Raw genomic sequence first — 15,833 nt, 5'->3', positions numbered from 1 at the left:
AAAAGGCAGCATCCATCATTATGAACCCGCAACACCCAGGAGATGCCCTCTTCTCACTGCTACCATCAAGGTGGTGTTACAGGAGCCTGAAGACAAACACTCAATGTTTTAAGAAAAGCTTTTCACCTCCACCAAGAGAACCCACGTACACTACCTCAGTATTTTTTCTATTTCTGCTCTCTTTTCACTCTACTTAATTTAATATACATTTTATTATTGAAATTCTGCCATAATTTATCATGTATTGCACTGTACTGCTCCCACAAAACAACAATTTTCATGACATACAGCAGTGATATCAAACCTGAAAATTCAAAAATCTGAGGTGCAAAGGGACTTGGGAGTCCTCATGCAGGATTTCCCAAAAGATAATTTGCAGGTTGAGTCAGTGGTGAGGAAGGCAAATGCAATGTTAGCATTCATTTTGAGAGGACTAGAATATAAAATCAAGAATGTAATGTTGAGGCTCTATAAGGCACTGGTGAGGCCTCACTTGGAAGTATTGTGAGCAGTTTTTGACTCCTTATCTAAGAAAAGATATGCTGACATTGAAGAGGGTTCACAGAAGGTTTACAAATATGATTCCAAGATTGAAAGGCTTATCACATGTGGAACATTTGATGGCTTTGGGCCTGTACCTACTAGAATTCTGACGAATGAGGGGGAACGGATCTCATTGTAACCTATTGAATGTTGAAAGGTCTAGATCGAGTGGGTGTTTTCAATGGCGAGGGAGTTGAAGACCAGAGGACACGGCCTCGGAATAGAGGGACTTCCATAGAACGGAGATAAGGAGGATATTCTTTAGCCAAAGGGTGGTGAACCTGTGGAATTTGTTACCACAGGAGGCTGTGGAGGCCAAGTTATTGGATACATTTAAGATAGAGTTTGAAAGATTCCTGATTAGTCAGGGCATGATGGGTTATAGGGAGAAAGCTGAATATTGGGATCAGCCATGATGAAATGGCGAAGCAGACTCAATGGGCCAAATGGTCTAATTCTGTTCCCATATCTTATGGTCTGATTCTGATTCTGGACCTGTAGGACTTTGGAATGTGGAAGAAAACCAGAGCATCCAGAGGAAATTCTCTTTGTGATTTTTATAAATGATCTGGATGAAGAAGTAGAGGGATGTGTTAGTAAATGTGCTGATGACACAAAGGTTGGGAGAGTGGTGGATAGTGTGGAGGGCTGTCAGAGGTTACAGTGGGACATCAATAGGATGCAAAACTGGGCTGAGAAGTGGCAGATGGAGTTCAACCCAGATAACTATGAGGTGGTTCATTTTGGTAGGTTAGATATGATGGCAAAATATAGTATTAATGGTAAGACTCTTGGCAGTGTGGAGGATCAGAGGGATCTTGGGGTCTGTATCCATAGGACAGTCAAAGCTGCTGCGCAGGTTGACTGTGTGGTTAAGAAGGCATACAGTGCATTGGCCTTCATCAACTGTGGGACTGAGTTCAAGAGGCAAGAGGTAATGTTACAGCTTTATAGAACCCTGATCAGACCCCACTTAGAAAACTGTGCTCAGTTCTGGTCACCTCACTACAGGAAGGATGTAGAAAATATAGAAAGAGTGCAGAGAAGATTTACAAGGATGTTGCCTGGATTGGGGAGCATGCCTTATGAGAATACGTTGAGTGAACTTGGCCTTTTCTCCTTGGAGTGACAGAGGATGAGAGGTCACCTGATAGGGGTGTATAAGATGATGAGACGCATTGATTGTGTGGATAGTCAGAGGCTTTTCCCCCCAGGGCTGAAATGGCTAACATGAGAGGCATAGATTTAGGGTGCTTGGAAGTAGGTACAGAGGGGATATTAGGGGTACGTTTTTTTAAGCAGAGAATGGTGAGCGTGTAGAATGGGCTGCCGGCGACTGGTAGAGGCGGATACAATAGGATTTTTTTTTTTTTTTTTTTTTTTTTTTTTTAAAAAGAGGCTCCTGGATAGGTACATGGAGCTTGGAAAAATAGAGGGCTATGGTAACCCTAGGTAATTTCTAACGTAAGTACATGTTTGGCACAGCATTGTGGGCCAAAGGGCTTGTATTGTGCTGTAGGTTTTCTATGTTTCTATGTAATCCATACGGTCACATGGAGAACATACAAACTCCTTAGGAACAGCAGCAGAATTGAACCCGGGTCACTGGCGCTGTAGTAGCACTACACTAAATGCTACACTACCATGTCATCGTTTTGGAATGGCGCCAAAGCCCAGCTCTTCAGCATAGTACACGGCTGGAACTTTTTCTCAAGTATTTTGTCAAAATGGGGGTCAACTGAAAGTTTGAAAACCAAGCTAGATGGACTTGTTGTCTAAGGGAAATGGAACAAAAGTGAGTCAAAGTGACGTCAAAATGCAAACTGGGAATCACTGAAGCACATGGGAAACATGAACTAAATGGTAGGAGAAAGGAATACATGATGGGTCAGGCTCATGTGGTGTATAAACAACTACCCCCACAAAATGGTAAAAAACGACCCATCTTTGGCTGAAAATACATTGTAACTGAATGGCAGAGGAGCCCCTGGAAACAAAGATCTAGTTCTGTTCCGATTCTCCTTCCAACTTAAGCTTTTGAAACACTTGCACTAACCTTGAGAACAAGAAGCCTTCCGTCCCTCGTCATGGCAACATTCTCCATATTGTACCTGGTAATGTCAACTTCCATCTGAATTTCCTCCAAGTGGAGCAACAATGAAAATCTCTCATCATAGTTTTCGAACTCCAGTTCAGAAGTCAGTAGAGAACTGCACAAAGAGTAAAAAATGCATTACTTCTGAGAGCAGAGGATGCCAAAAAGTGAGCTAGAGGGTCACAAAACATCATTCACTTGAACTCAATTGTTATTGTTGATAGCTGAGCCTCATGGCCATCTCCTGGTACCGCAGCCCATTCAAGACATTTCAACCCCGAAAGTATTTTCTAACCAAGCTTGGAGCAACATGCACAGCTCCAATCCTTCCCACTCCACCAACTGAGGGGTGCAAAAATGGCTTGACAAATTTGATACCAGGGATGTCATACCTCAAAGTTTAGGCAGATCTTGGGCAGTGGAGAGATGCCTTTAAGTTAACATTTGGATCTAAGAGGAGGGATAAAGAGCCTATTCTGCAGTGCACGTGGAGGAATCATATCTAAGCTATTCAATAAATCATCCATTTAGGAACTTGGGAAACTGGGCCCAGACATCTACTACACTTGGCAAATCTGGACTGAAACCACATTACTCCTGGAGTTCAGAGTCCCATAACTGGCTACTCTGGAGGTCCAGACCAAATATCAAAGCCCGAAGGGTGATCGGAGACCAGAAGTCAAAGCCCAATGGCCAAAGACTGGAGGCTCCCGTTTTCAAGCTGGGAAACTGTCCATATGTGGGGGTGGGCAGGATTGAGGAAAGGGGCTTGTTTTGCTGTTGTATTGTTGCCTGTTGTGTTCTGCCAAGCTTTATGGGTTTGCTGGTTATTAATGTAAATAGCATATTTCACTTTATGTTTCCACGTATCTGCGATAAATAACTGAATCTGAAACTGAATCCTCTCAAGCGGAAGGAACTTTTGTGAGCACGATTCTGAGTTTCTGATTATTTAGTACTTCATTCTACACTGCTTTGAAAACTTCACCATTTTAATAAAGCTTAGAAGCCCAAGTAACTTCCTCATCTTTTGACACAAGACTCACAAAACCTGGGATCAAGCTATTTCCATAATAGCAGGAAACGACTGCCGTTCCGTTTTTCACCATGCATCAAGTGCTGGTGATGGCTTTCATGCTCTTTCAGATCCACCTTTGTCTCTTTATCGTTTCCTGTGACATCTCCCTTATTCCTGGTTGCATTATTCTTTCCTTAATTGCATCAGTCCTACATCCCCACTACAAGCTGTTCTTTCAGTCTCGCTCCACATTCCCTGCTTCTCTACGTGCTTATTTATAGTTTGTGCTATTGCCAATTCTACTGAAATGCCTTGGTCCGTAACTTTAACTCTGCGTAGATGATACTTGGTATGCAGGGATTTTTTTGTTTTTTTTTTAAAAAAGAGTTCCGTTTTAACAGTATCTAACAAGACAATTAAATTTGGATTATTAAAGGTTACTAGCCATTACTAATTATTCCCCAGACAAGGTTAAAAAAGAAACAATTCATTGATCTTGCATTCGCCATTTTAATACAGAATTTAACTGTGACACTTACTTAATCCTTCTTGTCTCCACACTCACTTCAGGACTGACATGTTGGTTATCCTTCAGTCCACTTTTTACTGCTTTCAAAGTGTTTTTAGTGTATTTGTACTGGCCAAGCAAAATGTTTTGTTCCAGTTGATTGTTGTTGGTACTGCAAAAATTTGAAGTAGGTACAAGGTCAGTAAATGGACAATGGGATGGTCAGAAATTGCAAACATCTTGAGCAGCACAACATACCCAGGTAGAAGCACAGGCAGAAAAACAGGTCAGTGAGACAGGGGAGTCGCTGTTACTCAAATCCCATGCCTTGAAGATACTTCACGGTGTGAATTATATTCGAGTGCACATACATCCTGGGGCCACATTGACGATGACACTGCAAGTAGTCAAACATTGCAAGCCTAAGCAGACCAAGACCACTTCCTTTTGTTCCAACCTCCTCACAGGAGCAATCCAGGAAGCTTAACTTCAATTCCAGGAAGGCTGACATCCTTAACGGTAAAGCACACGTTTCTTTTATAACATCTAATTACCTGGACTGAGCAGAATATTACAATGATATAATGGAATTCATATCTACTATTGTGCTTATGTATTCCACTGTTGTGTTTTACTTGAATAAAAAGGAATAACTTCTCTCCCAGGTCTTGATGTTGAAACAGATATCCATATCCTTCAGGGTTTTTTTTGCATTCTCCCTACTAATCTGATATCCTGTCTTAACTCTGCTCACCAGGTCTCCCTAATGTATATCTGAGGTTTAATTCATAAGGCCAGTGATATTGTGGGGATGGAACTGGACTCTCTGACGGTGGTGTCTGAAAAGAGGATGCTGTCTAAGTTGCATGCCATCTTGGTCAATGTCTCCCATCCACTACATAATGTACTGGGTGGGCACAGGAGTACATTCAGCCAGAGACTCATTCCACCGCGATGCAACACAGAGCGTCATAGGAAGTCATTCCTGCCTGTGGCCATCAAACTTTACAACTCCTCCCTTGGAGGGTCAGACACCCTGGGTCCTGGACTTATCTCATAATTTACTGGCATAATTTACATATTACTATTTAACTATTTATGGTTCTATTACTATTTATTATTTATGGTGCAACTGTAACGAAAACCAATTTCCCCCGGGATCAAGAAAGTGTGACTATGACTATGACTAATATTGACAAACACAATTTTTCAATCCACTGCCCATCTGTGAACTAATCTAATTTCTTGCTTCACGCAAAAAAAAACTGCATAAAACAAAATGGTACCAAAATTTCTCAGGCTGCCCCAAGACCGGGAATAATGTTGTATAAATACATAAATTCTTTTCCCTAGAAACACATTTCCCCACCTTTGATGAAGCAAAGGTAGGAATACAATTTTATTGATTCAAATTGTCAAATTTGTATTACAGTTCTCACATCAATTGTCATGCGATTTAAATTTGGTAATGATTTGTAAGCTTTTTTTTTGTCGGGGTGGGGTTTGATTTCTTACAGTTCGCCAATTTGTGTGTGTGTGTGTGTGTGTGTGTGTGTGTGTGTGTGTGTGTGTGTGTGTGTATATGCGCGCGTGCGAGTTTTGATGCTCTTCTAAGTTTCCCTTTGTGCTGGGGGCAGGGCTAATGTTTTCACTGAATTAATTCGATGGCTTCCTTTGTTTCATGGCTATCTGGAGAAGAAGAATCAGAGTTGTGTAGTGCATTCATACTTTGATAATAAATGATCCTTTGAACCTTTAGAATCTCAAAGGTAACAAACGAAAACTAAAATGAGCCACACTAGAGATGTTGAGATAGAAGACTGAACCAGCTGGAAGTCTGGTGTGTAAATAAGCATCTTCGAAGGAAGGGGAAGCAGAGACAGTAAAAGACAGAAGGAGGATACGAAGCTGCAAGAGGCCAGAGATGGAAGAACGCAAGAGAGCTGCAAGGACTGCAAGTTCACAGAGGTGGGCCTCACCACTCCGGCCTCTCTCCTTCTTCAATAATCTCTTCAGTAGGACGACGAGTGCACAGCTGGTACGGCCTGTAGGGTGCGGTGGGCTTTAATTCTTCAATCAGACTGCTGGTTGTTCTTGCCGCGAAGAAGCGAATGATATTGAAAGTGTTTGAGCTCTCATCTCGGAACTGAAAGACGAGCGTTATTGGGAAATAGCCACTGTGAATTACAGAGCAATCTATTTCAATTGTATGAGCAGCTCCTGCAAGAAAGAAGCAAATGTTGTAGCCATAACAAGAATCTGCTTCATTTAAAACATAACTGGATGTCTCAAACTACACCAGGTGGCCCAGCACACAAACCCTCAGACAGAGCAAACATCTTCCCTGCATCTCGTCTACCAACCCCGTAGAGAATTTTATACATTTCGATAAAAACTCATCTTCAGATCTCTTATGAATATAGTCCCAATATCTCAATCATTCTTAAAGACAAGAGATTCTGCAGAAGCTGGAAATCTTGAGCAAGACACATTTAAGTGCTGGAGAAACTCAGCAGGACAGGCAGCATCTATGGAGGGGAATAAACAGTCGATGTTTTGGGGTGCAACCCTTCATCAGGCATGGAAAGGGTAGAAGAAGGGAGCCAGGATTGTGTGCAGTAATCAATCTTTCCTCGTACATCGAACCTGTCATCCCTGGAACTCGTTTAGTAAATCTCCCTCCAAGGAAAGTACATCTTTTCTTAAGTATGGAAACCAAACCTTTAGACAACATTCATCCTTATCTTTTCTTGCTGCTTCTACTCAAAAATCTTCAGCAATGTGTTCAATCAGTAATTCCTTTAAACACCCGCATCACCTAATCTCGCGCCATTTAAGATGTACTCCACTTCTTATTATGCATTCCAAGAGAGAGAACTTCACAATCTTTCACATCGTACACCATCTACCAGGTTCTCTCTTACTCACACATCTTGCTAGTATCCACACTAACAACCCCACCTGCTTTGGTACAGTCAGCAAACATGGAAATGATTTTTGATGCCTGCAGCTAAATTAATAGATTGTGAAAAATTGGGTCCCAGCACGGAAAGACATCTGATCTGATGCTCAACTGTGAAGACAAATAATCCACGAGCTCCTTCTGCACACTGTGAGAGATGTCTGAGAATATAACAGTCAAGCAATAGGGAATTATCATTGGAACTCCCAAGATGGGCCTGAACTAAACAAACAGTTTTTAGAATTGGACTTGATTGTGCTCAGTATAGTCCAGCCAAATGGATAACTAGCCATGGCTATCCCCAATTTCCAGTCAAGTTTGTGCTTTTGGGCTCAAAGGAACAGAACTGTGGAATGCTCTCATTCAAGGAGAGGTTTTAATAGGGACTAAGCCACATTCAAGATTTTCTGTGGTTCGCCATCAAATCTGCTAACTATACGTCAGGTAGATGACATTTTAAAGTCATCCCCTCACTCAGCTCTCTCCACAGCCCCAAACTAGTAGGGCTGAGAGGATGCGAAACGTGGGTACCTTTGAAACCTTTGAAGTACTAAAGAATGTAATTGAACTTGGCCGGATTTGTAGGTCCTATGGAATGCCAAAATGGAGCCTACAATTAGTATGTATAGGGATGAAATAAAATGGGGAAAGGAGCAGAACATGCTCATGAAAAGGGAAAATGATTAAAATAAAAACTGTTTGTTTCAGACATAGAAACATAGAAACATAGAAAATAGGTGCAGGAGTAGGCCATTCGGCCCTTCGAGCCTGCACCGCCATTTATTATGATCATGGCTGATCATCCAACTCAGAACCGAGCCTTCCCTCCATACCCCCTGACCCCTGTAGCCACAAGGGCCATATCTAACTTCCTCTTAAACATAGCCAATGAACTGGCCTCAACAGTTTGCTGTGGCAGAGAATTCCACAGATTCACCACTCTCTGTGTGAAGAAGTTTTTCCTAATCTCGGTCCTAAAAGGCTTCCCCTCTATCCTCAAACTGTGACCCCTCGTTCTGGACCTCCCCAACATCGGGAACAATCTTCCCGCATCTAGCCTGTCCAATCCCTTTAGGATCTTATACGTTTCAATCAGATCCCCCCTCAATCTTCTAAATTCCAACGAGTACAAGCCCAGTTCATCCAGTCTTTCTTCATATGAAAGACCTGCCATCCCAGGAATCAATCTGGTGAACCTTCTTTGTACTCCCTCTATGGCAAAGATGTCTTTCCTCAGATTAGGGGACCAAAACTGCACACAATACTCCAGGTGTGGTCTCACCAAGGCCTTGTACAACTGCAGTAGTACCTCCCTGCTCCTGTACTCGAATCCTCTCGCTATAAATGCCAGCATACCGTTCGCCTTTTTCACCGCCTGCTGTACCTGCATGCCCACTTTCAATGACTGGTGTATAATGACACCCAGGTCTCGTTGCACCTCCCCTTTTCCTAATCGGCCACCATTCAGATAATAATCTGTTTTCCTATTTTTGCCACCAAAGTGGATAACTTCACATTTATCCACATTAAATTGCATCTGCCATGAGTTTGCCCACTCACCCAACCTATCCAAGTCACACTGCATCCTCTTAGCATCCTCCTCACTGCTAACACTGCCACCCAGCTTCGTGTCATCCGCAAACTTGGAGATGCTGCATTTAATTCCCTCATCCAAGTCATTAATATATATTGTAAACAACTGGGGTCCCAGCACTGAGCCTTGCGGTACCCCACTAGTCACCGCCTGCCATTCTGAAAAGGTTCCGTTTATTCCCACTCTTTGCTTCCTGTCTGCTAACCAATTCTCCACCCACACCAATACCTTACCCCCAATACGGTGTGCTTTTAAGTTTGCACACTAATCTCCTGTGTGGGACCTTGTCAAAAGCCTTTTGAAAATCCAAATATACCACATCCACTGGTTCTCCCCTATCCACTCTACTAGTTACATCCTCAAAAAATTCTATGAGATTCGTCAGACATGATTTTCCTTTCACAAATCCATGCTGACTTTGTCCGATCATTACACCGCTTTCCAAATGTGCTGTTATCACATCCTTGATAACTGACTCCAGCAGTTTCCCCACCACCGACGTTAGGCTAACCGGCCTATAATTCCCCGGTTTCTCTCTCCCTCCTTTTTTAAAAAGTGGGGTTACATTAGCCACCCTCCAATCCTCAGGAACTAGTCCAGAATCTAACGAGTTTTGAAAAATTATCACTAATGCATCCACTATTTCTTGGGCTACTTCCTTAAGCACTCTGGGATGCAGACCATCTGGCCCTGGGGATTTATCTGCCTTCAATCCCTTCAATTTACCTAACACCACTTCCCTACTAACATGTATTTCACTCAGTTCCTCCATCTCACTGGACCCTCTGTCCCTTACTATTTCTGGAAGATTATTTATGTCCTCCTTAGTGAAGACAGAACCAAAGTAATTATTCAATTGGTCTGCCATGTCCTTGCTCCCCATAATCAATTCACCTGTTTCTGTCTGCAGGGGACCTACATTTGTCTTTATCAGTCTTTTCCTTTTTACATATCTATAAAAGCTTTTACAGTCCGTTTTTATGTTCTCTGCCAGTTTTCTCTCATAATCTTTTTTCCCCTTCCTAATTAAGCCCTTTGTCCTCCTCTGCTGAACTCTGAATTTCTCCCAGTCCTCAGGTGAGCCACTTTCTCTGGCTAATTTGTATGCTACTTCTTTGGAATTGATACTATCCCTAATTTCACTTGTCAGCCACGGGTGCACTACCTTCCTTGATTTATTCTTTTGCCAAACTGGGATGAACAATTGTTGTAGTTCATCCATGCAACCTTTAAATGCCTGCCATTGCATATCCACCGTCAATCCTTTAAGTGTCATTTGCCAGTCTATCTTAGCTAATTCATGACTCATACCTTCAAAGTTACCCCTCTTTAAGTTCAGAACCTTTGTTTCTGAATTAACTATGTCACATTTCATGGATCGCCGAGATCCACATTTGTATCGCTTCCTTGGTAAATAGGATCAGCTTCAAAAATATGGGAAATCAATTGCTTTTGGGCCTTCTATTCACACAAAGGCTGCCTACAATCACTTACTCCAAGGGTGGTCACGCAATGCAAATAGCAGAGAATATCCCGAGAATGATCAGAAAACTGACAGGAAGTGGGTAAAGGAAAGTGTGCATCTCACCTGCTTCCAGCTGAAAAGATTGGGAATGGGTCACGTTCTTCTCATCCCTCAAGGTGAACATGTGGAACCGGCGGAGCATCTCGCATCTTAAAAAGGTCACTGATTCTGTGCCCTCGTTCACCACATCGATTGAAACAGTACTCAGCTGGTTGGGACTAACGAGCACTTGGATTTTCCCTCCATCAGTGTCCCAGGTTGATTCTACCTTTATGCCATTTTTATTCTGGATCAACTCATTCCTAAAAGATACAACCACAGCTAGCATTTATTTATTTAGAAATGCAGCGTAGGAGTAGGCCCTTCCAGACCTTCGAGCCACAGCGGCCATCAACCCCAAATTAACGGGACAATTTACAATAACCAATGACCTATCCAATATGTCTTTGGACTGTGCGAGGTAAATGGAGGACCCAGAGAAAAACTATGCATTTCATGGGGAAGGCATACAGACTCCTTACAGAGGATGCCGGGACTGAACTCGGAACTCCGATTACCTGAGCTGTAATAGCATCGCAATAACCACTGTGCTACTGAGGTGCCCGAACATGAGCAGCTCAGACAGTCCACCTCCTACAACCCCTCCCTTCTCCTGCGACATTCCAGCTCCAGGCTGCTACAAGACGGACCCTTGGCTTTTCAGTCATCTCAACCACTGGGCAACTTGGGAGAAGCTCCTCACACCATAGCAGAGGACAGAGATCATTGCCATGGTAATAAATAACAAACTTTATGAAATCAAAACTGCTTATGGTAATGTCGCCATCCAAAGACCATCCAATCTATGGAACAGCTTTGGCAGAGTGATGGATGAAAATGTTGATTCTTTCCAACTCATACAAGATGGATTTCTTTGAGACGTCCATTTTGAAATCTAAGATTGTTGTGACTCCAAGCCAAGGCAGTAGGTGACTGGACCCAGGGTTCTCAAACCTGTCCTTCAGCTTGATTTTGCCTCATCTTCTGATTAGTTATAGAGTAACTGATGGAAAACAATTAGCCTAATTAATCACATTCCACTAAAAAAGTACTTGGAGCCGGTTGGAGTGAGTAATTGATGAAACTACATCCCACCCCACACCCCCATCCAAACAATTCTTGTTCTCTCAAGTTCCATCTTCAGGGTGAAAATTGCCAGATACAAATAGCCTTTTTCTCCCATTCAGGCCCCTATTTCTACCCCTTCCCTCCCCTCAGCTCCTACCCCGCGTCCTCTTAAGGCCAAGTGATTCCAACATGCCTCAACAGTGAGGGTGGCTGTCTGATGAAGACAGAATGGGATTGACCATGATATGTGAAAAATCAAAAAAAAAAACAGCAGTGTCTGGAATTCTGAAAATGCTAAAAATACTCTGATCAGAGTCAGACCCAAAACATGGACAATTTCTTTTTCCCCACAGATACGCATGACCTGCCGCATATTTCCAGTGTTTTCTGATTGGTTTAGTTCATCAGTGTCATTCTATTGGTTCATATGGTTTGCTGCATCACACTATCCTATAGCATTTTGGGAAAAAAACGACACGGGAAGAAACTACGAGGGTTACAGTACCTTGAAGATCAAGAGCAACTGCTGGGATTTCATTGCTTGGGAAAGTCCGAGCTTTACCTGTTATTTTTCAGCTGACGAATGATTTTTCTGGCACGGCCCCTCTTCCCTTGATCAGCGGGTAAGGATGGAGACTGCGCTGATGCCAAGTTGCTGGCGGAGTTGGACGGATGATAATACTGGTCAGCATACACCAGTTTTCGCCTCTGGGAATAAAGGAAACGTGAGAGGTTAAGCAGTTCTTTCAAGAGAGGAGCGACAAGCACTACAAATTGGCATCATGGATGCTGATAATAGACTGCCTTCAAGAGGTACTGGATTATTAAGGACCTCCAGCACCCAGGGCATCCCCTTGTCTCACTGTTACCATCAGGTAGGAGGTACAGAAGCCTGAAGGCACACACTCAGCGATTAAGGAACAGCTTCTTTAAAAAATGATTTAATATTAAATATTTAATATTAAATTTAAGAATTTAATATTAATTCTAATGAACCTGATTCTGATTCTGACCTGAACAGACAAGAGACTTACCAGATAATATATGGCCCATATTTGCTGCCATATGTAAACTATTTCAATGGAAAATGGAAATATCAATTACATCTTTGATAAATAGTGCTCCTCCCTTGCTAAGGAACTCAGAATGGTGTGGGTGTGGTCATTGTCTACTTAACAGTGGCCTAGAGGTGATTACAAGTTTCAAAATCCTGGGACTTCATTATTCATAGACTAGTTTATCAAACAGTCACAGATCTTTGGGTGATTAAATCCATGGTGACAATTCCACCACATTTACACTCACCCCACTTTATTCTCCACCAATCATTCAGTTATGATCAGACTTTGAGGCCTGCAGACTAACAAACTCCAAGGATCCATTGCTAGTTCCAGCAAGCTTTTTACAATAGTCCACTTCCAACACCCAGTGCCTTTGCCCTAGGGGAGAAGGGGAAAGTCAAGTGGAAGAGGCAGCCTGCAAAGTCCCTGACTGTCAATCCTACTGCAACGTTGAAGACAAAGGTATAGTCCATAATTCAACACCAATGCCAACATGAGAGCTGCAGGAAGTCACTGTACATCTGTCAACAGACCTGTATCAACAAGTCTGCAGGATAAGGCAGAAGAGGTTCTGAGATCAAGCACACCAAAGTATATAAAGTTAATGACTATGAATCACAAGAAAAATAATAATTGTAGTTGGCTTAAAATACCATAAACTTTAAAGTTGACTTTCAAAATGTACAAAATGAATTTGGACACTGTGGCCATTCCGTCAGTGCCTCCAGTGCTTCTGAACCCAGCAGAGGCTCCATTTTAAAACTCGCACTCTGGTTTGCAAATAGTTCATTGATTCAATACTTCCAGGGAGTGGTGTACCATACATGGCAGCTGAAGACAAACACCTTGTTTGCTCAACTTATGCAGCAAGACTCAAAGTCAAGGCTGATGACTGAGACAGCAGTATGATCACATCATGTCACCAGGAAAAATGACTCAACTGCAGAATACCAAGGCACTCAAAGAAAAATCCAGATGGAAGCCAGGAATTTATATTTAGTCATCTCAACCACCATTCTGGTATCTTTGCAAATGAAGGGTGATGATAAGAACATTTTTCATGATGCTGTTAGTTATTGGCCTTGCTTAAAAAAGCAGCTAAAAAACAGGATAGCAACCTTGAAGCAAAAAAGGAGGAAGTAGCTTATATGTTGCTGAGTCAATCTAACCACAAAAGGTCAACACAATTTGGAAACACATCCAGCTGATTAGGTTGCTCAAGAACCATAATGTTTAAGTTTCCAGTTGATCTTGTATTTCACTTCTGGAATACACCTTGCTTAGTTGACGTGAATGGTATTTCCCACTGAAGGACCAGCCATGAACTTTCAGTAAGGATGACTCCCCTAGGTATTAAACCTATTGTTACCATTAAATCTCCCATGATCTTCAGAGGGGTGGACATCACCGGTCAAAGAGACAAGCTGGCCAGGGTATGCTTCATTTCCCATTCATTAGGCCATAAGACCATAAGACATAGGAGCAGAATTAGGCCATTCAGCCCATCAAGTCTGCTCTGCCATTCCATCATGGCTGATCCCGGATCCCACTCAACTCCATACACCTGCCTTCTCGCCATTTTCTTTGATGCCCTGACCGATCAGGAAACAATCAACTTCTGCCTTAAATATACCCATGGACCTGTCCTCCACTTCAGTCTGTGGCAGAGCATTCCACGGATTCACTACTCTCTGGCTAAAAAAATTCCTCCTTACCTCTGTTCTAAAGGGTCGCCCCTCAATTTGAGGCTGTGCCTTCTAGTTCTGGACCCCCACCAAAGGAAACATCCTGTCCACATCCACGCTATCTAGTCCTTTCAACATTTGGTAGGTTGGCTGACAAGTCAGGAGTATAAGAGCATATTTTCCATTTGTCGAGATGACTGCAGTTCCAGCAACTCTCCAATGCCAGACTGTTATCTATCCTCCATTCAAGTATTTACTCCCTTCATCAATCAGCCCCCTTGGGTGCAGCACTGACCTATCTTTCAATTCACTCTAACGTCATTCCAAGTCAACTCTCGTAACATTGCTGAAGCAGCCATTATTACCTGGGATAAGATCCGTGGCAGCAAGGGCAGATCATTACCCCTTAAGGTTCCTTTTGAAAGGCATCATTTGATTTGGATATTTTGTCCATTGCCTCATGCAAGCATGCTGAAGATTTAAACAAAAACAGCTGGAGGAAAATCAGCAGGTCAGGGGCAGCTGAATTTGCTGACTGGAACACCAAAATCAATTGCACAAGCAAACAAACTGTTACTGATTCCTCAACTTTGTATAGCACCTTTCAAAAGAGCTGGGATCCTCGGAAATCCCAAATCGCGTTAACAGCCCTCACATACTGCTGGCAGCTGGATATCCTCCAGCAGCTTCATTTTTGCAGTAGATTGACAAAATCTGCTGTCTCTTGTCTCTCCATGCTGTAGCTTAAATTTAATTACACTAGGTTTCAGGGGAAATTCTTTGAGACACAAATAGTGGTGAGACTCGTATCTCTTACTCATTTCCAGATGCTGGTGATGCTAAGCTTCCCATGAAACCGGCCAAATTTGTGCTGCACCCAGTTGGCTTTCAACTGACAAAGCTCTGTCCTTGCTAATCAAGACAGGCTCTTGATTTCTCCCTCTATCAGGACCAACCAGCTCAGAATCGACACTTTAAAAAAAATCCCAGACTACACAGCTTTAGAATTTTAAACAGAAACTAGTATCTGTAAAACTGACCTTGAAGCATGATTATTATGAAGAACAAGCATTTCATTATCTTTCTTTAGGAGAAAATAACAATCCTTATAATGTCTGGCCTAAAGATTCTTAAATGCCTTTTCAAGTGACTGAATTCCATCAACCCAGTTCAAGACAGTCCTCAGGGTGCAAGGTTACGCAGTAAAGATTAGACATTGGGTGTAGCCACTCGAAAACATAGAACCAGAGCAGTTTCAAAGGCAGTCCACCATCAACCTTCAACATATAGGAATTAACAAATGGTTCTGGTCTTTTTTACATTAACATACAACATCGAATAGGCCTTTCTAGCCATGCTGCCCAGCAATCCCCAATTTAATCCTAGCCTAATCACGGGACAACTCAACGACCAATTAGCCTACAAACCAGTACATCTTTGGACTGTGGAAGAAAACTGGAGTACCCAGAGGAAACCCACACGGTCACGGGGAGAGCATACAAACTCCTTGCAGGCAGCGGTGGGAATCGAACCTGGGTCGCCTGTACCGTAAAGCATTGTGCTAACCACTACACTACCGTGCCGCCCCCGTGAGCAATAACCTCACATCGAGGAGGATTTCTTTCAGTGCAGGAGCAATCTCATTAACAAAGATCTGGGGAGCACTCAAGTGTGGTAAAACTGATGACTAACATTCAAATGATTAGTCAACGAGAATTAAAATCAGGTTTCTTAT

General features: G+C 42.5%; 1 protein-coding gene across 2 annotated transcripts in view; it reads right to left on the bottom strand.

Annotated features, from left to right (window-relative positions):
* Window positions 1–15,833, bottom strand: part of LOC134355476 (putative helicase MOV-10) — an 84,503-nt gene that overhangs the window by 60,948 nt on the left and 7,722 nt on the right. For both annotated transcript variants that reach the window (XM_063065412.1, XM_063065411.1), the window contains exons 3-7: window positions 11,915–12,060; window positions 10,309–10,547; window positions 6,144–6,384; window positions 4,196–4,336; window positions 2,600–2,753 (exon numbers count right to left, since the gene is read on the bottom strand). In XM_063065412.1, the coding sequence (XP_062921482.1) occupies window positions 2,600–2,753; window positions 4,196–4,336; window positions 6,144–6,384; window positions 10,309–10,547; window positions 11,915–12,060 (921 nt within the window). The remainder of the gene's footprint in view (window positions 1–2,599; window positions 2,754–4,195; window positions 4,337–6,143; window positions 6,385–10,308; window positions 10,548–11,914; window positions 12,061–15,833) is intronic.

This window comes from Mobula hypostoma, chromosome 13 (assembly GCF_963921235.1).
Source record: "Mobula hypostoma chromosome 13, sMobHyp1.1, whole genome shotgun sequence".
Lineage (NCBI taxonomy): Eukaryota > Metazoa > Chordata > Chondrichthyes > Myliobatiformes > Myliobatidae > Mobula > Mobula hypostoma.
This window is presented reverse-complemented; position numbering and strand designations above follow the sequence as displayed.